Source organism: Mus pahari, chromosome 5 (genome assembly GCF_900095145.1).
Source record: "Mus pahari chromosome 5, PAHARI_EIJ_v1.1, whole genome shotgun sequence".
Lineage (NCBI taxonomy): Eukaryota > Metazoa > Chordata > Mammalia > Rodentia > Muridae > Mus > Mus pahari.
In genome coordinates this window covers 52,656,718-52,679,127 of record NC_034594.1, presented here as the reverse complement: position 1 = coordinate 52,679,127, position 22,410 = coordinate 52,656,718, and the positions used below count along the sequence as shown (strand labels likewise).

The 22,410-nt window shown below is 53.0% G+C and overlaps 1 protein-coding gene across 6 annotated transcripts in view; it reads left to right on the top strand.

The window, feature by feature from the left end:
* Positions 1-22,410, top strand: part of Tns1 (tensin 1) — a 213,641-nt gene that overhangs the window by 16,171 nt on the left and 175,060 nt on the right. The window contains exon 1 of one of the 6 annotated variants that reach the window (XM_029539337.1): positions 17,625-17,740. The exons of the other annotated variants lie outside the window; for them this stretch is intronic. Within the exon in view, the coding sequence (XP_029395197.1) occupies positions 17,708-17,740 (33 nt within the window). The 5' untranslated portion in view covers positions 17,625-17,707. Of the gene's footprint in view, positions 1-17,624; positions 17,741-22,410 lie in introns of those variants that run through there. 6 annotated transcript variants of the gene reach the window in all.

Below are 22,410 nucleotides of genomic sequence, written 5' to 3'. Positions count from 1 at the left end.
TCATTGTCACTGCTGTGCCTGACTGGATATGATTCCCCCTACACCTTCTTCTCTCTCTGATTTGGTCACTGTCTCTCCTGTCTGTTCATGTCTCTATTCTCTCTACACTGGACTCCCTCTCTCTATATCTGTTTTTGTGTAACTTTTTTTTTTTTTTTTTTTAAGGGATTTTTTTTTTTTTTTCACGATTTAAGTACACTGTAGCTTTCTTTAGATACCCCAGAAGAGGGCATCAGATCCCATTACAGATGGTTGTGAGCCACTCAGGACCTTTGGAAGAGCAGTTAGTGCTCTTAACCGCTGAGCTATCTCTCTCCAGCCCCATCTATCTTCACTCTTAATGCCATTTTGAAGGAGGCCCCTTCCTTTCTCCCTTCCCTAACATAGACCCCTTTCTCTCTGCCCTCCCCTAACCTGCAGGGTTTCCCCTAGGCCATTGTTATTCCCTTTGCCCTGGCTAGTCTGATGACCTCACGGCCAGAGTAACCCTGACTGGCTACCTTTTGTGTTCTGGATAAAAATAGATATATGCTTGGTGACTGGGGCAAAGGCAGGGACCAACCCACAGGTTCCCCATGGCCTCCTTGGGAACACATGTTTTTCTGGAGCCTTGTGGTCTCCATACCACCCTGCTGCAGTAGGGTGTCTGGAGTGCCATGGATCCAAGGAGCTCTCGGGAGGAAACTGCTGATGCTGGTAAATGACATATGGGCAGAGAGAGGCAAGCCAAGGGCAAGACCAAGGCGGGAGTCCTAGCTGGTAAGGATTGGTGGCCCGAACCCAAGTGTAGCCCAGGACACTGCAGGCAGAGCACAGCACAGCGTTCCAGGACACACCGGCAGTGGCCTGGGCCGCAGTGGAGTGGAGAGCCAGTTCTGCATGCATGAGTTGCTGGGTAGCAGCTCAGCCTCTGAGAGCAGTCATTTCCCTATCTGGATAATGAGGTCTCCTGTCTCATGGGGGAAATCTGGGCAATTTCTACGGGGTCTGTGACAGGGGTCAGCAGTACCCTCTGTAGGCTCCCCAGGCTGCTAGGCTTATCAATTCAGAGGTGAGAGAGTTCCTCATCTCTCTCTTTCTGGCCTGTGTATACCCTCCTCATCATCAGCTCTCCATTTTCTCGCTGATCTCAAATGTGGCCAAGCTCTTACTTATGAGCTCTGGGACCTGAGTTCAAGAGAGGAGAGCTCTGCGTGTTCTGGAGTGGCACAGAGAATCAAGCATGTTGGGACACTGGTTCAGCTGGGGCTCTGCTGGGGCTTCAGGGCCTTGGAGTTCCCAATACCTTCAGGTTCCCCAAAGGCTCTCCTTGTTGAATAGCATCCTGTTTTTGTTCCATGGTTGTGAGTTCTTCTTTCCTGCCCGTGAGGGTATTATGGCCACCTTGTAGCCTTTCTTCTCCTTACACTGCTTCCTCCAGGTGGCTCTGGCTCTTGATGACTTACCCTGAAAGCTCCTCTCAGATGCTTGGAGCCCAGTTTTCTGTTCAGTGTTTAAGTTAGGAGCACAGAGGGAGGATGGATCACATCCTGCCACCAGGCTGGGCCATTTTCACAGGCCAGTCAGTGCCACTGGGTGTCTACATTGCTTATTAGATCCCCCACTTTGTTGCCACCCAGTACAGTGGGCACACATTTGCTTCTCAGTGCGTGCCCTGTGTCCTCAGGCCCGGTACTGTCTCACTCTCCTTTGGACGATAGCTTCTTATCTCTACAGTTGAATGGAGATCTGGACAGCGATGGCTTCTTCAGTGTTTTACTGGCTTTCCTGTCCCAGGTTCACATTCATCTCTGTCGCCAAAGGTGTCTGTGGTGATAATGATTTATTTAACTAATATATAATATACATAATATATAGAATCTAAGGATAATATTTAACAACTGATCCAGGGCGTGTGTCAGGAGGCCGGAAGTGGGGTCTGAGGAACGGTCAATTGGATCTTAGCCCTTTCCTATCAGGATCTGGGAGGCCTGGGGCTTGGAAGGGTGGTGACATGGCTGCTTCCTGGTTGGGGTTGAAGACGCTCAGGGCAGGCTCATTCACCTATGAACCTGCTGTTCAGAGGATGGGCCTGCTGGAGGGAATCTGGCTAGGGGCTGAGGCTGGCTAGAATGTCACCTCTCTGGCTTTGTCCATGTGTCTCCAACTATCATCCATCCATAGTGGTGACTAGGCCGTGGAACAACACAGCACGCTCTGGGAGATGCATTACCTACCCTCTACTGGAGCTATGGACAGACAGTGGACAGGAAATCCTTCCTGTCTGAGAAGAGCCGTAAGACAGACAGACTGCACACATGTGATTGCAGATTAGCATGTTTCCCCTTTAGAGCCTCCTCAGGAGGCTGGCAAGTCAGCCACTGTAGGAGAAGCGTTGTGAGGAAGGGAAAGGCAGGAGTATGTCACCCCTGTCATTTGGGGTCCAACTTGGCCAGACAGCTCCTGTAGCCTCCATTTTCCACATCTAGGTGACCCTACTCTGCCCTGCCTGGTGGGCTGGGCGTGGCTCTTCTAATCCAAGGCCCATGAGGGACAGACCCTCTGTCCTCTTTCTCCTTGTCCCTAGCCCTTCTTCAAGCGCGGAAACAACTGTTGGGCTCCTCCGTGTCCCCCGGGTGGCTACGGTTCCTCCTTGCTTTCCGGCTCACACACTCAGCCCGCGCACCCTCGCTCTGCCTCCCACAGGCAGAAAAAAACGCATGGAAGTCAAGAGCCAGGAGCCAGGTGGGAGGGCCCAGGTGTGGCCCAGCTGCGGAACAGCTGGAAGGGAACAGCTGTTGGCTTGGAACGTGACCTGATTACCCAGGGGGCTGAGTAGACCTGTGGATGGTAGGTGTGAGTTCTGGGTTTTGGCAAGATGATTCTTAGGGTGTGGAGCTGAATGAGAGTGAAGACTCTGGGTACGGGAGTTTCCTGGAAAGGTGAAGAGGAATTTATGAGGGTTTTGTGTTGAAAACAGAAGTCTCTGTTTTAGAACAGGTTTTTAAAAGAGGAATGTGGAGAATGGGAGGGCGAATACAGAAGTCTCTCCACAGCGTAATGTCTCATTGGAGATGATTCTTAAGTACTTTCTGCTTTATCGCTGGCCCATTTCTTTTGATTATGGTGGGGGTAAGCTCGCAGAAATTCATGACTGGGCTTCCATTTTTGTGTTCCCTAAGTGAGAGGCAGCCTCTTGCCCCCCTCTGTTCTTGGACCCAAGCCTCCTCATGCAGCGTCATCTTGCCTCTTCTTTGGCCCACTTCCCATCCCTGGCCAGCACTATTTTGATGTCCTCTTGGGACACCTGGCTCCCCTCCCGCAGTGTTCATGCCTGGCTTGGGCTATGAACTGCGTGTTCCAGACACCATGCTCTGGTGCAAAGCCCTGGCTGGTAGATGGGTGGTCAGTGTGCAGTTGGCAGACTAGAAAGGGCTATTGAGAAAAGGCCCAGGGCATCTTCTCCAACTGATGCCAGGTTTTAAGATACTTGTCCAGGCACCTATGGGTGCCTTGGTATGTCAAGCGGGTATAGACAATTTTACATTTAATTCACTCCTTTTTCCTCCCAGGGAAGTCAGCTTCTTGTCTCCATCTTATAGATGTTAATGGTGGCTCAGGATGACACAGTATCCTCAAGGTCATGTGCCCCGTGGGTTCCAGGGCCAGGATTTGGATGCTAGTCTTTTTCGTATCTGGGTCCTTCTCTTTGGGAGGTAAGAGGTCATGCCCATTTCACAGATGAGAAGGTTGAGTCTACCAGAGGGGCTGGAGCCCAGATTGGTCCATTCACAGGGCAAGATAGGACCTTCCCTCTGGACTGTTTGAGCCTGGCCAGGCATGTTCTACCCTAAAGCTACACACAGAGCAAGAAGAAAAATGTGTTAGAAACTGGGCTCAAGGGATCATGGAGTGGGATTGGGAATTTTGGGGTCAGGGTGAGGAGGAATCCGAATTGTACCACTCAGATTGGGGGAGAGGAGGGATGTAAGTCTGTAGGAGGATGTCTAGCTTTGACTTGAAGGGTATAGATGTTTAGAATCAATCATGGTATTGGGGTGTCATATCCCTTGCATCTGTGGGGTAGGAAGGATTTATGCCTAGGTGGGCTTTTGAAACCATCACACCATCTAAGAACCTGTTCTGGACCTGTCTAGGTCCTTCTAAGGTTCTCCACCTTGGGGACTACGGTGGCTAGAACAATCTAGAGACCTGAGCTTGGACCCGCTGCAGCAACTCCTTTCCTGTGCACTGAGCCTGGGAAGGCAGGACCGGCTGCTTCTGCAGGCAGTGAGTGGAGCCAGGTCTGGCTTGCTTCTCAATTCAGTGTCCTTGGGTGGCTGGTTTGTGCCACCTCCCTCTTCCTGTGTCCCTTCCTTTTCTCCCTTGCTCTTTCTAGAAGGGAAGAGCCAATCACCTTCTTCCAGCCCCTCAGCTTGGCCCTGCCAGGTCTCCCTGCTCTGCCCCTCTCCCCACTTGCAGGTCTTCCCCCTGCTCTCTAGACTGTGGGGTTCTGTTTAGTCCCTCCCTCAGTCAGCATTTTCTCTTGGAGGTCCTTTCCTTCCTTCTGTCCTCTCTGTCCTAAAGGGGTGTGTCCCAATGACCTGGCTTCTGCCCATGTTCTCAGATATTTGTAGGCTCCAGGCTGAGGCCCAGGCTGAGGCAGGAGCATGAGAGTCAGAAGATCCACTTTTAGGTTCCCATTTGCCACAGTTTTGGAAGTGGGCTGAGAAAGGGGGCCCTGTGAAGAGACATGGTTAAGGAGAGGTGGGCAGAACCTGTTGATCTGTCTCTGCCTCAGACTGCCCCTCCCCCTTCTTTCCCTCCTGGGAATGTCCGTCTCAGTCTTTCTTTCTCATCTGGGTCCCTAGTCTTGAGGCTTTAGGTCAGCTTTCTGCTCCTGTGCCTCTCTGGGCAGTGGGGGTGAGGCTGGCAGTGGCTGACTTCCCAGGAGGGGAGGGACTGTGGAGGTGGGGGCAAGGCGCTCCATGATTATATTAGCTAGTGCCTATGCAAAAAGGGGTTTCCCTGCCTGGCTCTCTGAATCCCCTTCCACCACCCTCCTTCCTTGCACTCCTTCGTGCTCCCCATTCATCCCCGCCTCTCTCAGATCCATCAGAATCAATTAGACCTTCCCTGCTGTAATCTTATTGTGGGGCCTGGGCTCCCACCCAGCAGCCCAGCTCCCAGGCCTGCAGTCTCCATTCTGGGCCCTGCAAAGAACACTCCAGGGAGAAGGGATGACCGGGATGACCTCAGGACCCTTGCCCTTCCTTCCCCACCCTGGGGGTCCCTAGTGGATCAATAGCCTGCCTGGCCTGTCCCCACTCCCGCTCCTCCCCCCATCCACCGTTAATCATGTCCTAGGCCGCTGAGTGGTGATGGAAATCATTTGGAAAGGGGCCCAGAGGACCAGGATTCTCAGCCCAGAGAACAGAGAGCGGTGGGGGTGGGGAGAGGAGGGGGCTTGAATACCGTGCTGCCAGTCTGGAGGCATTTATTGTGTAGAAGAGAGTGACCAAGCTATTCTTCCCTGGGAAGGCAGACTCAAGGAAACAGTTTGGAATTTGAGAGGGGGACTGGAGGTTAGCTATCAGGAGGAACTTCCAGGCTGTAGGAGATCAGAGACCCGGGTTCGCGGTGGTGAAGGGACACCCCTAAGAGGACAGACATTGCCCTCTTTCCTTCTGGCTACCATGTTATGCTATGGAAAAGCAATGGGCCAGGAACAGGGGCCTCTGTCAGCATTGGCACTGACACTTGCTGGCCATGTATAGCAAATCACCGTAAGCAATCAGGGCCTCAGAGTCCTGTGACAAGCAGGGGTAGGGAAGGGGTGGGGCATTTCTAAGTTTGAGTGGATCCGAAATTTGGCTGGTTCAGAAGAGGGATCAAGGTGTCTCTTGTCAGGGTGGGTGGAGAGGGGACATAAAGATCGTATTGGCCTCGCTGCAGTGAAAGGAGAACTCTCAAAGTGTCCACTGGCCTGGGTCTGGAATCTGGAAGGGATGTTTCACCCTTCATCCCTCCCTCTCTTCTCCCTGCGCCCCCCCCCCTCGAGTGAGCTCCTGTTTACTGCCCACATGTCAGATCCTGTGCTGGGTACCAGGGTGCACCTGAGAGTGGTGGACAGTAGTAGCCTCTAGAGCTGGCCTTCTGTTGGGGAAGGAAGGGAGACTGAAGAAGCCAGCAGACATATCAACAAGGAATGGCAGCAAGCACTGGGAGGCAATGAGCTATCGGTGCCCACAGAAGAGCTGGAGGGGGTAGGACTCCTGTGGGCTGGCCGGAGGAGGCCGCCTGGGAGTCAGGTCTACTCTGCAGGAATCTGTTCTGTTGTAGGCAGAGTGGCCTGGGGCTGGGTGTGAGTTCTATGCCTTGGGCCTGGTTGGGTGGTTGATCTTGTGAGTACAGTTGAGGAGACCCGGGAGGGAGGGGGAGAGCTGAAGGACCAGGAGCCCAACCCGAGGGTGGGAGAATTTGACTACAAACCTCCTGGGGCCCCTGGGGCATCCCAAGAGAGGGTAGGGACACTGGCTCTTGTGAGCAGGTGGTGAGTAGGGAGAGAAGGGGGATTACTGGATCCGAGCCCTTCCTGGGAAAGGGTTGGGAGGTCCCCAGGGAACCATGCCTGCACACCTCTCTCTAGGTGTGAAAGAGAGTCTGGGAGCCTGAGATCAAATGCTCCCGGACTCTTCCTCTAACAGGAGTTGCCTTTGTCCTGGAAGACAAAACCAACCTGGGGCCCTGCAGCCAGTAGGGCCCAACACAGAGGAGACTCTGTGCTGGGCTGCCAGGTAGACCCTCCTCCCACGGCTGTCCCAGGGCACAGCTGTGCAGTGACCTGCTCTCTTGTTTCCTGACACCTGTACTGGCCCCTCTGGGAACCCTTTCCTCCTTGCTTTGATTTGCTATGGGAAAAGGGGACTCCCCTGGACCTGATCTAAGAATATGTGGATTATGTGGGGGTGGGTAGATCACAGATGGTCTTCACCCTGTCTGGGGTTGGGATCTGCTTTCAGGTTAGTTCTCACCTACCTGTGATCCAGAGGGATCTGATGCCATCTTTTAGCCTCTGTAGCTACCTACATACCTCTACCTCTCTCTCTCTCTCTCTCTCTCTCTCTCTCTCACACACACACACACACACACACACACACACACATACACACACACACACAGTCACTCAAAGAAAAAGGAAAAAGAGAAAATTAATTTTTAAAAAGTACTTGACAAAATCTACTCAGGACAGGGCGTATTTATTTTGGCTGACAGTTTGAGGGGGACACAGCCCATCACGGTGCCAGGAGCTTATACAACCCATAGATCAGACCAGCCGAAGAAATTCCAATTCTTTCAAGCCCTGAAGGACCCACAGCATTGCCTTTATCCCATGCCCACCTGGAGTCTAGCAGGATGGGAGGAGTGGAGAAGAAGAGCAGGAGCCATCAGGGCTGGAAGTCAGGTCCCTGGGTCTGTGGAAGCCTGGGAAGGTCTTGCCTTATAGACAGGGAGACCAGGAGCAGTCAGTCATTCACTGGGTGATGACCGGCCGTTTACAGATCTTATTGGGGTATTGGGATGTAAGGGCTGGCTGCCAAGGGAAGGGATGACTACTGCAAGTTGAACTTTAACCTCCACATGTAAGTCATGACATGTGCATGCTTCACAAACAAACAAACAAACACAGACAAAATAAATGTATCAAAAGAGACAGAGATGAGAAGCTGAGGTTCACTGTTGCGTCCCCACATGAAAGCAGTAGAGAGTCTTTATGTGGCGTCTGCTAGTGAAGCCCGCTATCAGACAGGGCCCTGCCTAAGTTCACCTAATCCTTCTATTATATCATATTTCAATTTTGATCCATGGTCCCCCGTGTCTGCCTCTGATCCATGAGTGAGGAACTGGGTACCTTTTGAACCTCACAGGCCTGGAAGCAGAGCTGGCAGGGAGGGGCATAGACCAAGAAGCCACTGTGAACTGGATGGAGTGGCTGGCTGGTGCCCTGAGGGACTTGAGGGAGCAGGGGAATCAAGACTGGAAGGAGAGGGAGGCATGGTGGTTTAAGTCTGTAATGCTAGCATTTGGGAGGTAGAAGCAGGCAGATCTGTATGAGTCCGAGACCAGCCTGGTCTATATAGAGAGTTCCAGGTCAGCGGAGGCCACATAGTGAGATCCTGTCTCAAACAACCCAAAACGAGCCTGGGAGGAGGAATTGGAAGCTTATCCTGACCCTTCTTTGAAGGAAGAGAAAGTCAAAGGGGTTCTTGCTAGAATCTTGCAAGAGATTGTGGAATGGATGATTCTGAGAGGGTGAAGAGATTCTGCAGGGACTCTGGTGGAGTTAGAACAGTATGATTTGTAGAGAATTACCTTGACTTTCATGAACTGAGACAGGCAGGGTGTGGTACATTTGTGAGGACTCTCCAGGAGGCAACTGGTCTGGCTTTCTGTCCTGGGTGTCACAAACTTTCTGTCCTGGGTGTCACAAACCCTGAGGAGGGTCCTTGGCCAAAGGTTCCTCCTGCTCGGCAGAAGCTAGCTGTGGAGAGCTTTGCCTAGGAGCCCTGTCTAGCAGGATTCCAGGCTGCAGAAGGCTGGGTCTTGCCATCTCCTCCGTCCCTTCCTGCCCACCAGTCCTTCCTCTGTCCAGCTCAGTGGAGTATCTATCACACCCTAAGCACCGACCGAGAATCCTATGAAGAGAAAGCTACCCTGCTCTCCTCCCTGGGGCTAGGCAGAGCCTCAACTCAGCCAATTCTATTTGAGGAACTTCCTCCCATCTTTAAAAACTCACCTAGAGATTCCTTTCAGTTAAGCATCAGCCCACATGCTATGGATTAAACTCCATTCCCTCCAGGCGCAGTCTCTTTCCTGTGGTCCCAAGGTGGGGAGGCTATGAAGGGTGAGGCTCCCCTTGGGCTTGGATGAGGACTGAGCAGTGCCAGGGACATCACTGCGGTTAGTGGGCACAGACAAAGGCCCACTGCCAGGGAATGGGCTCTCATGAGTGCAGTCAGACTACCTCTCCCCGTCCCTCCAGTCTTCATCTTGTTTCATCATGGGGGCCCCTTGCTTGGCTGCCCTTATGTCTGTCTCTCTCTGTCTCTACCCGCACACCAGGAACTATCTCTTCTCCCTGGTTGGCCTTTTGCCCATCTGTCCCCGCTGTGTTGTCTGATGTGGGGCAGGGAAAGTGCGGGGCGGGGGAGAGGAAGGAGGGAGTTTGTGGAGGCTGGGGTAGGGGTGGACCTAAGAAGGCCTCTGCATTGCAGGAGAGTCGGGGGGGGGAGTGGGGGGCGGCGGCGGCAGATAAGACTCTCCGGCCCTTAGCTGCAAGTTGCGAAAGACCCTGGAAGTTAGGGGACAGCGGAACACATCTAGAAATCTGGTCTTGAGATGGGTGGGTGTTGGGGGAAGCCCAGGCCACGGGATTGCGGCAGTGGGAGAGGGGCCAGGGTCTGCGGGGGGGGGGGGAGCAGTGTCCAGTTGCTGAGGAAGCAGCCTCAGCTCAGCTCCTGGCCCGTTGCCCTCTTAGCTTCTCGGCAGCCACAGACTCAGGCGAAATTCAGCGCTGGCTGCCGCCACTCCCCAACTCTGCTTGTGGGTCCTCTCTTTGCCTTTGTCTGCTGGTTTCTCCAGAACCCTGCGTCTGTCCTCTTTTCTTTTCCTTTTTCTAATTCTAGGGTCCTAGTGTGATGACCCCCAAACCCTATTCCCGAAATCCACCCCGTCTACAACCCCCAGACTCTCTCAGAGGCTGGGAAGTGGCACCCGGCAAGGCAAGAAAATGCGAAGAAGAGCACGCAACACCCCAGCTGGAGGGAGGCGTGGTCCTTCCAACCTGTTGGGGTGCTTTGTGCTTTGGACTCCCTCACTTCTAGAGTGGGCTACAAAGGGATCCCCGACGATGAGTAGGGGTGTGGCCAGGGTCAGAGGATGCCAAAGTTGATCTGGGTCCCCATGTGCACGCCCTGCGCCTGCAGGTTTCTGTTGGGCGGTAGAAGTCGGTGGCCTCCGTTTAAGTTAATCACATTATGCTCTGGGGAGCAATCTGGGAATCGGAGGGAGGCCTTGAGGGAATCCACGTGCGCGCACACACACTCACACTCACTGCAGCGCGAGCACAATGCTGCTGTCGCTCCTTCCCGCAGGCGGCCGCCCTGCGCCTGGCACCGCCTCTGCCGAGTCCCCACCGCCTCAGAAGTTACCGGGCTCTAGCGCCCAGGAAGCCGGCAGCAGCAGAGTCTGGAGGCTGGCGCGTCGCCGCGGAGGGAGGAGAGAGGGAGCGGCGGAGGAAGGCCCCCCGGGTGGAAGCGCCCTGCATCTGCCCGAAGGGACTCCGAGGAGATGGAGCCAGGCTGGCGCCGCGCCGAGGGTCCGCTGCCCCGCTCCTCCCGCTAGAGGGGGCAGGATACCCCTGCTGCTCCTCGGGGACCGAAGCCCCGGGAGATGCCGGGAACCGGGCGCTGATTTTCTGCCCCTAGGTCCCCAACAGGCGTCTCGGTCCTCCTCTCGTCACCCGTGTGCCCTGGGCACCTAATTTCCCGGGCAACATGACTCGACTGAGCTGGTGCTTCTCCTGCGTGATCCGCTGGGGCAAGTACCTCTTCTCTTGCCTCCTGCCCCTGCGCCTCTGCCTTCGCAGCCAGGTAACGCGTCACCTGGTCCCTTCCAGCCCTCCAGTCGACTCTCCCTTTCCCTCCCCGTTAAGTTTGATGGATTACCTCTCACTTTCGGGGACTCACCATTGTGGGCTTGTCAGCTTGGCTCTCCTGACTGTAGGGAATCCTGGGGGAGTCCCTAGCCCATGCTAGACGATCCAGGAGGGGGAGTAGCTGTCATTCCATAGTGCAAACCCTTAGCATCAGAAGTCTGATAGAAAGCCCTGAGCCTTGAATGGTCCTAGAAATTAGAGGACCGGGTGGGGGGCATTTTTGGAATTGCTTTTTTATTTTTTTTAAATCTCTGTAGGAAGAGAAGCCTTTTCCTGGAAACTCCCAGTCCCCAACCCCTGCCTCCCAATCTCAGAGACCCTGGAGTTAACGCAGGAAGATGAGATGAAAAAGGAGTAGCTATTAGGTGGCTTTGAAAGGACTTTGCCTCTTCAGAAAGGCAGAGTGGCGTCAGAACAGCCACTCTGAAACTGTGTCTCTCAGGGAGGGGTCAGCAGGTGGAGTTTTGGGGGACACGGTGAGGTAGCACTTGCTGTACTGAGAATGAGGGTCTGTCTGAGCATTCTTCTCCCTAGGATTCTTCTAGAGAAACCCTGGCAGTGTCTTCAAAGTAGTTTATGTGGGACGTAGCTAAAATAAGGGACTGTAATATGGCCAGGAATCTTGACCGGAGGGACAGAGGGACCCCAACAGCATGGCTATTATTGCCCTAGCAGCCTCTAATGAGCCTTCCAGAGGCAGAAGGCTGTGGTGTCTTGATCCTCTGTGGAACTAGTTCAGCTCCAGAATGATGGGCACACCGTGGTTAAGAGAATCTGTGTTGGAGCCAGCCTGCCTGACGTTGAATTCTGACATTCTTACCTACAAACTGAGGGTCTGGGCAGTGACAGCTGCCTGTACTAATTTTCCTACGTGTAGAATGGAGAATATATATATATATATATATATATATATATATATATATATATCCGTATCACACATAGGGTGTTTAACAATGTGCTCGCTCTATTGAAGGGGACTCAACAAAAATTAAGGGTATTTTTTTTTCTGACTTCCTTCTTGCCCCCTTCAGGTGTGGAAAGATGTCCCTAGTCACTCTTCCCTTCTTCCTACTCCTCAGGAATTTTTAGCTCCTTATTACAAGTGCTGCCTCTGTACCTCAGTTTCCCTCTCTGCCATTCCGCAGTGGAGGAAAGGTGCCAGCAGGCTTCTGCCCCAGTCACCCAAGATATGGTTTGAAATTTTCCAGCAAAATGCATTGTCCCTGGGGATTGGCTGGGAGGCAGGCGCTGCCTCTGGGGGAGTGCAGGGCTGGAGCCCCATCCACCATCCCTTAGGCTCTGAATCCAGATGTTGCAGACACCGGTTTTCAGCTTTGGGAACAGTCTGCACTGAGAAATGGCCAGCCGGGACCAGGTCAGTGGATCCAGCCATCCAGCCATTCGCTTTCCTCATCTGCAGGGTAGGAGAGGCTCCAGTAGACCTCCTCAGGGCCAGGGCCCAGCTAGGGGCTTGCAGCAAGGGCAACAAGCATCTGCGACTGCCTTTGAGGGCTCGAGTCAGTCAGGAAATTAGAGCTGGAAAGGAGATCAAAATCATGGAGCCGGGAAGGAGCTTATTAAAAATGATCAGGATTGGGCCCAGACACTGTCCCCTTCCAGGGCGCTGGTGGACTGGAGGTGGGGGAAGGGGAGTGCAGGATGTCTATGGTCCTTCCTGTGTCGGCTGTGGGAATGAAGGCTGAAATAAGGCCTGCTTGAGACTTTACCTTCCACAGGGCACTCAGATTTCTGGAGTGCGGGGCAGCAACCTTAGTTTTAGAGGGGTGTTGGGCTTGGGGGCAGGGCCTGGGGTTGTCTATGAGGGGCCTCAGTGGACATCAGGATGAAGTGCCTGGTGCTCAGAACTTGCTGACAGGACTGGAGCACCCATTCAATCCCTGCCTGTGCGTTTGCACCATAGACATCCCAGCACAGTGGCCCAGGAGCTACTGGGACCCCAAAGACTTCAAAGAACGCCTGTGCATGGGGAAGGTGGTGTGGCTTGTTAGAAAGGATGGCTCTAGAAGCAGCAGGGTCTAACTCCTGCCTGCTAGGTGAAAGCCAGCGGGTCTCATCTTGACCCACTTACACAAGCTCACAGGTACCTTAGCCCTTCCTTCTGTGTGTCCTTGCACCCTGCTGAGCCGGGGCCGATGACCTCCTTCCTGGAGCTGTGTCAGCATCAGTGTCAGCTCCTGAAGAAGTGAAGAGGACAGTTAGCAGTCACCATAACACAGGAGCATGGCTGCTGTTCCTGGGTGACTGACTTTAAGCTCCAGGGGCAACAAAACAAATTGCCTTCCGTAGGAGAGGAGGAATCAGATGCTTGGGCTCCATTGACTCATGTCCTAGCTGTGCGACTCACGCAAGTTGCTCAACCTCTTGGTGCCTCAGTTTCTTTAAAAGGAGGCTTGATAGGATGGCCGGTTGGTTAGTGTCAATCTTTCCCGGGTAAGGGGCAAGTGGCAGAAGGAATGTGGAGATCTATAGTGTGTGTGTGGGGGTGTGTGTGTTCCAGCCCTCTGCCCTCTCTTCTGTCTTAGAAGAGGTTTTGGGTGTCCAACCTCAGGGTAAAGAGAATGCACAGCAGGGGTTGAGCAGAGGGCGACCTTTGGCCCTGTGGAGAACTGCTGAGCAAGGCGCTTAGGAGAAACTTAGGAGAACCTGGGAAGTCTGGGGTCTCGAGTCAGAGGACCATGAACTATGCTCCTAATGAGACCGCTGGGAGATCACGCGCTGCCCTGCCCTTGACCACAATGCACTTAGTTATCTGTTCAACAAGGGCCCAAGGTGAGGCGAGACGTGTCCCAGAGGCCAGATCAGTGTGACAGATAAGTAATTTGTCTTTCCAAGTTAAAAAACAAAACAAAACAAAAACCAAACATAGCTAACACTTTTCAGTGCGCATCTTTCCATATTTTGTAATCAGTTTTTACATAAAAATATAGATTTGGGGCTTTGATAGTGAGGTCCCTCCAAAGAACTGAGGAGGGCGGGGACGGATGCCTGCTCTCAAGTACCACAGCTACCTCCCCACACTTCCTCAGACAGGCTGAGCTTAGAAAAGCGCTAACACTCTGTGACCTTCAGATTCTGTGGCAGGTGGGGGACGAGGGGTGGCTCAGGGCCATAATGAAAGCTGGGTGAGACACTGGCAGAGATTCTTGAGGGACATGCTTCGGGTGGGGTGGGGTGGGAAGAATGGATTCAGGGGACCTTGCTCTAGGACGCTTTAGCATAGCAGGGAGTAGGGCTGCAAGGGATGCAGAGGATTCTGCAGGCTAGGAAACTGAGGCGCAGAGGATAGCCAAGACCATTAGCTCATTCCCTGGCCCATGGACCCTCCCTGGGTGTCTGGAAGCCACCACTGGCCCAGAGCCCACAGACAAGCCTGTTTCTTCGCCTGTTTCTTCAGCTGACTGCACCACAGGGGGGCTAGAGGGAGGGGCCAGGAGGTCTGCTGGAGGAAATGAAACCAGCCACTGCTGCCTAGCTGAGGCAGGGTGGCATAGGGTGGTGGCTGGGCTCTTAGGCTCCTGGTGTCACCCCTGGGGAACCCAGCCAACTCACCAGTGTGTACCCGGTGTCTGCTGCATGTAACACACTAGACTCCGGGCACCCTATGGGGCTCCCAAGATGAGCAAGACCTCCAGCGGGTCTGCCTGCTGGGGTTCAGATCAGAGACCGGCAGGAGGGGGTCCTGACGATGGGCGGGCATTGCAAGCTCGGGCAAAGGTAGCCGGCAGGGCTGCTCACATCTGTTTGAGGGGAGAGAATGAAGGGTTTGAAGGGTTTGGAAGAGCTTAAGAGATGCTAACAGAAGGAAACTAAGCTAGGGCCTCTTGGCTAATTGGTTGATTTACTGTTGTTGTTGTTGTTGTTGTTTTTTTTTCTAGTCAGGGTTTCTCTATGTAGCCCTGGCTGTTCTGTAACCTATTATCTCACTGTGTAGATCAGGCTGGCCTTGAACTTACAAAGATCCACCTCGCCTCTCCTCCTTGGTGCTGTGATTAAAGGTTTACATCACCATACCAGGCTCTTTTGTTTTTGTTTTTGTTTTTGTTTTTTTTTTTTGTAAACTACATTTAACCCCACATGATGACACATACCTTTAATCCCAGTGCTCCAGAGGCAGAGGCAGGTGGATCTCGGTGAGTTTGAGAACTTTTTCTATGTAGTGGGTTCTAAGCCACCCAGGACTTCAATAGTGAGACCCTGTCTCAAAACCCCCAAATTACATCTGTCTGTCTGTCTGTCTATCATGTGTGTCTCTCTGTGCGTGCAAACACACACACTAATGCCACTGCGTATGTGTGGAGGTCAGAGGACAGCTCATGGGACTTGCTGAGCCATCTCAGCATTTTCTGTATACTTGGCTCGAGGGATACAAAACGGGAGCTCACCCATGTTCAGCTCTGGGAGGACACAGGTAGCTCTGAAGAGCTGACGGCAGCAAGGCTGGCTGGTGTTTAACAGTCAACAGGGAGATAATCATTAAGTAGTAGAGAGTATTTCTTTACAGGGAAGGGTTAAAGTACAAGAGAGGCCACCAAGAACTTGGCAAAGAAGGAGAGGGGGCGTTGGTTGGTTCCTCTGAGAGGACCCTTCGGTGGTTTTGATCCAAGGAAGGGAGACTGGAGAGCCCCTTCAAGGTCGTGGAGGTCAGACAAGTTGGTGTCATTGTTATGGTGTCTTTGGCCTGTTGTCTGACCTGATTTTCCAGAACTCCCCAGAATGCAGCTGGGGATTGCGGTGTATGTCTTCTGTGACAGCAGCTAAGGGCTATGGGAACAGGCAGGGGAACCCTTGAGTATCTTCAGAGAGCAGAGGATCCAGGAGGATCAGGGATGGGCTCTGGGCATAGCAAGGCTCGGGGCTCTCGGGAAACTCTACTGTAATGTTCCAACCAGGAGAGGAGGGGAGGAAGTTTGTAAGGGTGACTGTGGATCCTTATGACTACAGGAAAAACACTGGGCTCTTTCCGAGCCACTGCCAGCTGGCAGTGTAGCAGTCGGGTTTGGGGGTAGGGAACCTGGGCTTGGGGATGCTGCAGGCATTGAGAAGTGAGGGATGCGAGCTCCCTTTCTCAGCACCCCCAGCTCTGCAGAAGGGTCTAGAGAAGAATGCAAAGGGGACTCAGGCTCTCCACCCTAACTCATTCACTCAGGCACTTGCTCTAGGAAGGACCAGAATTAGCGACCCTATTTCAGAGTCCTCTGCTCTCTCCCTCGCCAAGGCCAAGCATGGTAGTTAGTTCTGCAATAGTGTGATGCCTGAGTATCTGGTGGGGTAGGATTTTCTGGGGTGAAAAGGGAGTGTGGGCCTCTCCTTCCAACATTTCTAGGGGAATAACTTGGCTGGGTTGGGAGCCCGCATACCTGGCTGGACAGATCCCCATGACTCTGGGTGGTGCTGTATGTGGCATTGATACAGTGTCAAAGCATGATCCCGGACAGGTCAAAGAGAGGAAGGGGACATGGAACTCTTTTGTCCGTGTGACGTGGGTATGCCCAGCTCACTCATACGTGTGCCTTGGAGCCCAGGCCAGAGGACTTTCTTGCTGGGTGACTCAGTCCAGGCAAATGGTCTCCAAGTGCCTACTCTGGGTGGGGCCCTGTCCTTGGCCTGTGTGTATTTGTAAGTTGGACTGCTTCCTGCTGTTTGTGCATCCACAGAGGGCGTTGGCGGAGCCCCTGTCCTTACGTGGATGGCTCCAGAGAGTTGTTATTCACAGCCTCCACCCACCCCTCACTTGGTCCAGCCAGGCCAGCGCTCAGGAGAGAGATGGTTTATTATTTTGGGGGGGATGGATACAGACAGTGGGGGGCCTGGGACAGATTCTGTCCGTCTTCCTGCAGGGCTTCCTGGGAAAGTATTTGGACCCGAACACTGTCTTCTTCCCAGCCTCTTTGTCCCCCTGGGCAGAGGTGGGGGGATCAGGGAGGGCAGGGTGTGGGGCACTATGGTAAAGATATTGCATGGGGAGGGGTGGGAAGGAAAGAGCTGGGCTCAGGAGTGGAGAAAAGAAGAGGAGGGGGAGGAGAGGGAGGAGGAGGGGGAGGAGGGGGAGGAGGAGAAAGAGAAGGAAGTGGGAAAATGCAAACCAAATGTTGGCCCAGGGTATAGTCAAGAAAAACAGACGCTCGCAGGAGCCTGCAGCGGGTTCCCTTTCAGAGGGCAGGAAGGGCTGGGACAGATGTTGGAGGGAAGAAAGAAAGAAAGGGGGGGAAGAAATCAGAAAGAAAGAAAAAAAAAAAAACTGGGATGAAATCCACAGCCTGGGGGCAGGGCCCTGCCTCTCTATCACCAGTTTCTCCTGTGTCAAGGCCTGTCCTGTTCTGGGGAGCTTGCCCTTGGCATCAGGGTCTGTCTTAGCTGCGTATGTGCAAATGAGTGTGTGTTCCAAAGCCAGGGATCTTGGGGAGAAGCCTAGGAGCCCTGGGGTGTGCAGACTATGCCATCGGAATCTGTCTGTGTGTCCACTGATGTTCTGGAAGCTTCTGGCGTGGGGGTCTCTGCATTGGTCTACGATTTGGAGCAGATCTCAGGCTTCAAGACCCCAGATCAGGAGAAGGCAGGAGGGGGCTTCCATGGCTTCTAGAGATGGTATGCTTGTGGAGGATGTGGCTTCATAGAGCCCTGCCTCAGGCAGACTCCCCTTGGTCCTGTCCCTCTCACACCCCCTGCTAAGCCGAGCTTCTTCCCTCCCCCCCCCCCCATTGGATGTATAAATGGTAAAATAAATAAGGGAAAGAAAGAAAGAGAAAGAGCCCCCAGCCAGCCCTGGAGTCTGGGAGGAGAGAGGAGAGAGAAGGCTGGGACAAGGGGAGGAGTGGCGAGGAGGGGGGCGGAGGAGGGGGGGTGGAGGCCCAGATGCTAGCTGAACCAGCCTCTTAGGACTCTGCTCTCACTTCTGTCTGCTTGGTGGACGCTGCAAGCTCAGGGGGCCCTTGGCAGGGCCCTTGGCAGGCCCCCACGTGCCCCGCAGCACAGAAACAGGACCCTGGGAAGATGACGTGGATTTGTCTGTCCTGCATGCTCTGGGTAGGTTCTTGTTGCTTTACCTCTGAGATCGCACCACTGTTGTTCAGCTAAGAGCCTTAGTTGTTGGTGGTGGGGGGCTGGGGGGTCAGACGAAGGGGATAGGCACACAAGCATAGACTGGAGCTGTAGGGCCCTGGGCTCTGCCTCTGGGTCCCCCAGTCTCCCCTTCTTCCCTCAGCTGGCCACTGATGCAGGCATTGTGAGCAGAGTCAGAAACTTTTGTTTTGTTACTCTTAACAGTGGCGTGGAAAGTGTCACTCCCTTCAGTGGCTCTGTGCCCGAGCCTGAGGAGCAAGGGTCAGTGCACTGGCCAGGGGTGGGAGATGGGGGACTGAGGACCAAGAGTACTCATCTGGAATCTCCAACCCAGAAAAAGCTGCCTTGATGGGGAACTCTGTTTCTGTCACGTTTGTCTCTTCTGGACCCTTTCTTCAAAGTCTCCCCATTCTTACTGAGAGAGTTCCCCGTCTTTCCTGTCTCTCCTTTGGGAAGAGGTGTGCGGGGCTAGGGATCTGCGACAGGTCTGGGGTCCACGTGGGAGGCTAGAAGAAGCCGTGGGTAGAAGCTCCCAGGAAGGGGGATGGGGAACAACTTGATGCTGTCGGGAGCAGGGCAAGAGGAGACCCCTTCCTCAGAGACTGTGGGAGGTATGCACAGGGGTCAGGAGGGCGAGGAAGTCATCCTTGGCTGAGGTTTCTGAGAGCCATGGCTGGCTGGGGGAAGGGGCTTCAGATCTAGCATCCAGATGTGGCTTGCTTGCCCTCTCTCTATTGTAGGCAGCTAGTCCTCAGGAGGCCTGTCAAGCGGTGCAGGATGAGCTTGAGAGAAGTTATGAGAGGGACCAGGCGCCTATGGGCATATTGTGAAGAAGACTCTGGGTGACCCAAGGGCTGGGTGCCATGAAATGTCTGCCTGTAGACTGAGGACTGTGGGGTGTCCCGTACAAGGGATGTTCTAGTAGTTTCCTAGGCTGCTGCTCCTTGTAAGATGGGGGTGTTGGCCCAGTTTGTGTCTGGGCTGAGGTTGTGGTAGGTAGGGTAACCTGCAGGAGAGACACAGTTAGACTCTCAGGGATGACATCAAGAGGGCTCAGTTGGAACTTCTGCTGAGAGGTTTTAAGAGAAGGACCTCAGCCCAGTGGCCCTCAATTTCCCCATGAATGGAGAGAAGAATTTTCAGAGGGCCTGTCAGGAGGGAGCATCCTAATGCCCCAGGGCAGTGCCTGGCACACAGTGAAAAATCCTTGAGTGTGGATGCCTTCCCTCGAAACAGGGGTTAGTGATCAAGGCACGTGTGGATGGCTTCCTTAAGCTTCTGTAAGACCAGCAGAGCCTTCATCTTCTCCTCTATTCTTTTCTACCCCCTTACCATGTCCCAACCCTTATCCCTACCACTGTTCTGCAGTGGAAGGACACACACAGGCAGAGGGAGCACCCTGGAGTGCCCATGCCCTGCCTGAGGCAGCTGTAGCGGTCCTTGCTTCTGGGCGAGCATTGACCAGGCCTGGGTTTGTTGGCAGTAGGAGGGGAGATGACTTGGTGTCATCCATCAGATGAAGGGTCTGGACAGAGGCTGCAGAAACCTTCTAGGGAGTCGGTTTGCATTGAGAGATGTCTGTCAGAATGGCAGGTATGTGGAATTTGATGCTAGGCAGTTCTGGGCTCAAATCCTGGCTCCATCATTAACCTAATGGGCAGTATTAGGTTGAGACAGCTTCCGAGCTTCGGTTTCCCTGTCTGTAAATACACGCGCGGTGCCATCAAGAGACTGGGGACTGCAGATATGAGAAAATGTTGAACCCTCTTTTCCTCCATACCTCCTCCACGACTTAGGGGATTCTGTGTACTCTGATATGATGGGGCTGGGTCTCCCTGGGAAGGACATGGTGGGACAGGACCCATGTGTCTCTTCTGACAGAGCGACTCTGTCTAGCTCTCCTGGAGCCAAGGACTGGTTAGCTGTGCAGCCTCATGGAGGACCGTCAAGGCAGGGTCTGGAGGACGTAGACCTTGTGCCCAGGGCGTGCAGATTCGCATATTCTCTTTGGGGAGATAAGCAGATGTTGCATCTCTGAAGTGGCGCATCTGTGGCCCAGAGTCCTCACAAGCCCTAGCAGCCAACCTTGCTTTATTAGCTGAGGAGCACAGCAGTGCATTATGCATAAGTTGGTTTTCCCATCAAGTGCTTCCAGTTGCTATTCCACAGTTAAGTGGAGTTTATTTAGAAAATAATTACATATCTATTAATTGAACATGTTGGTGTGGGGATGGCAGCAGACTACAGCCCTTCCTTCTAGAGAGGACACTGGCTCTCAGGCTGGAGAGCGGCTCATTTGGCCTAAACCAGGGACTGGAACGAGGCTCAGTCCTCACCCTGCTCCGAGAGAGCCCAGTTGCAGAGCACTGGTCCCTTGAGTTTTCAGGACCTCACAGAATCTTGGACAGTGTTCTCCAAGGCCAGTTGCAGGCTGTGACGGGTTCTAGTTTCTAAGCTGGGTTCTGTTCAAGGGCTGAGTGACTATTTCAGCCAGAAGCTTCCTAAATGAGTCCCTGTGTTTCTTGGACGGTCCTGGCCATGCATCTCCTCTACTGGCTTTCTGCTCTGAACCTTCTCCCTCCACTTCTCTTTGCCTAATGGAGGGGATGGGGACAGACTGCAAGACCCTAACCAGCAACAGTATCCAAACTCGACTGTTGCAAAGATCCTTAAAGTGACCCGTGAGACATACAGGTCAGAGGGAAATAGTACATTGTCTCTTTCGTGGGATTGACAGGAAGTGCCATGTGCCTGGGTTTAACCCTGTCCCAGCACTCCTGAGCTGTGTGACAATGGCTAAACTCTTCACACCTCTGTGCTATGGGTTTTCCTACCTACCTTTAAGACTGATAGGTTTTCTTCCCCTGCCGTTAGAGATGGAGTCCAGGTCCTCACCATGCTGGATGAGATTTCTGTTGCTAAGATGTGCATGAAGTTATTAAATATTCACTGGGAATCCATGTGTGTTTAGGCAGATGCCTCTCACACACTAGAGCTCAGTAAAGGATGGCCCTCCTAATACCAAGCAGGAGAGGCGGGGTAGAATCTGACCTTGCCTACCCAGCCAAGGCCTCATTCTGGAAGTTCTTCATGTCAAGGCACTGCGGTCAATAAAAATGGGGTCATATAAAGGTACAAAGGTCCCCGGTGTGCAGGCCGTCCTCTACAGAGGGCAGAGTGTGACTCATCAGGGTGCAAATCTCACTTCTGTCACTGTGATGGTTAGGTTAGGGGTCCTTGTCAACTTGGCATCTGGGAAGAGGGAGCCTCAGTTGAGAAGTGGCCTCTATCAGACTGACCTGTAGGCAAGTCTGTAGGCACATCCTCTAGACTCCTGATTGATGTGGGAGGGCTCAGCCCACTCTGGGCAGGTGGGGGTGGGTTGTATTTAAATGTAAGCAGAACAAGTTATGGAGAGCAGACTAGTAAGCCATCCCTTTACAGTCCAGTGGCTTTCTCTCTCTGCAGTATCCATCTCCATTTCTTCAACTTGCACAGTTTTCTTTGAACCTCACTGGTTCTGTGAGGTAAGATGGGACAAGCAGTCCATCTTTGGTCAATAGAAGGGGGATCATGGAGGGGATGCCCTGTAGGCTGTTTAAGGCCACCTTGCCAATGGTTCTCAGTGTTCCTGAGACAAGGGAATGGGTTGGGGGCAGCCATTGAATATCTGGGTAGAAGGAGATCTTGTCCAATACCCTTGAAGGTTAGGGATGGCTTGGGAGATCACATAGTGAGAAACCAGTTAACTGCTAAGTCCACTTAGGCTCCTTCTATGCCCTGACCATTTACTGGGAGGCCTACATCCTTCAACAACTTGTAGCCAACTGATAACTTGTGTGAGTGTTACCAAAAATCAGGGCTAACCTGGACTTTAGGAGGAGGATGGTTAGGAAATATCTCTCAGGTTATACATACATACATACATACATACATACATACATACATACATACATACATATTTTTAAAGATGGTCTGTGTAGTTCTGGCCAGCCTTGAATTCACTATGTATAAACAATGGTCTTGTCTCTGCTTCTGAAGTGCTGGGATTAGAGGCAGTCATGACCATGCCTGGTTTTATATGGTGCTGGTGATAAACCTAGGGATTTGGCATGCTGAGAAAGCTCTCTATGAACCAAGCCCAGTCCCCAGCCCAGTGGCTGTTGTTTAGAGACAAGGTCTTGCTGTGTAGCTCAGGCTGGCCTTGGGTCTGCTGTGTAGCCTAGGCTGCCCTCAGACTTGCCATCCCTGTCTCCCGAGGACTGTAATTACAGGTGTGCGTCATCACACTCAGTTTGGGAGACATATAGTTTTTTTTTTTTTTTTAAATATAATTTATTTTATGTGTATACATGTTTTGCTTGCGTGTATGCATGTGTGCCACATACCCACGGGAGTCAGAAGAACTGGAGTTACAGATGGTTTTCAGCCACCATGAAGTCAGTCAGGTCCTCCGTAAGTGTTCTTAACTACTGAACCCATCGCCCAAGCCCCAAGAGGACAAAATTTTAAAGTAGATTCACAGAAGAAGGGACTTCTCCGAACACAAGTACAGGAGGTTAAAAGAAAAGATTGGTGGTGGTTAAGACAAGGAGCGCTAGTGTGATGGAATGCCAGGCCTCCTTCCTGGGCTC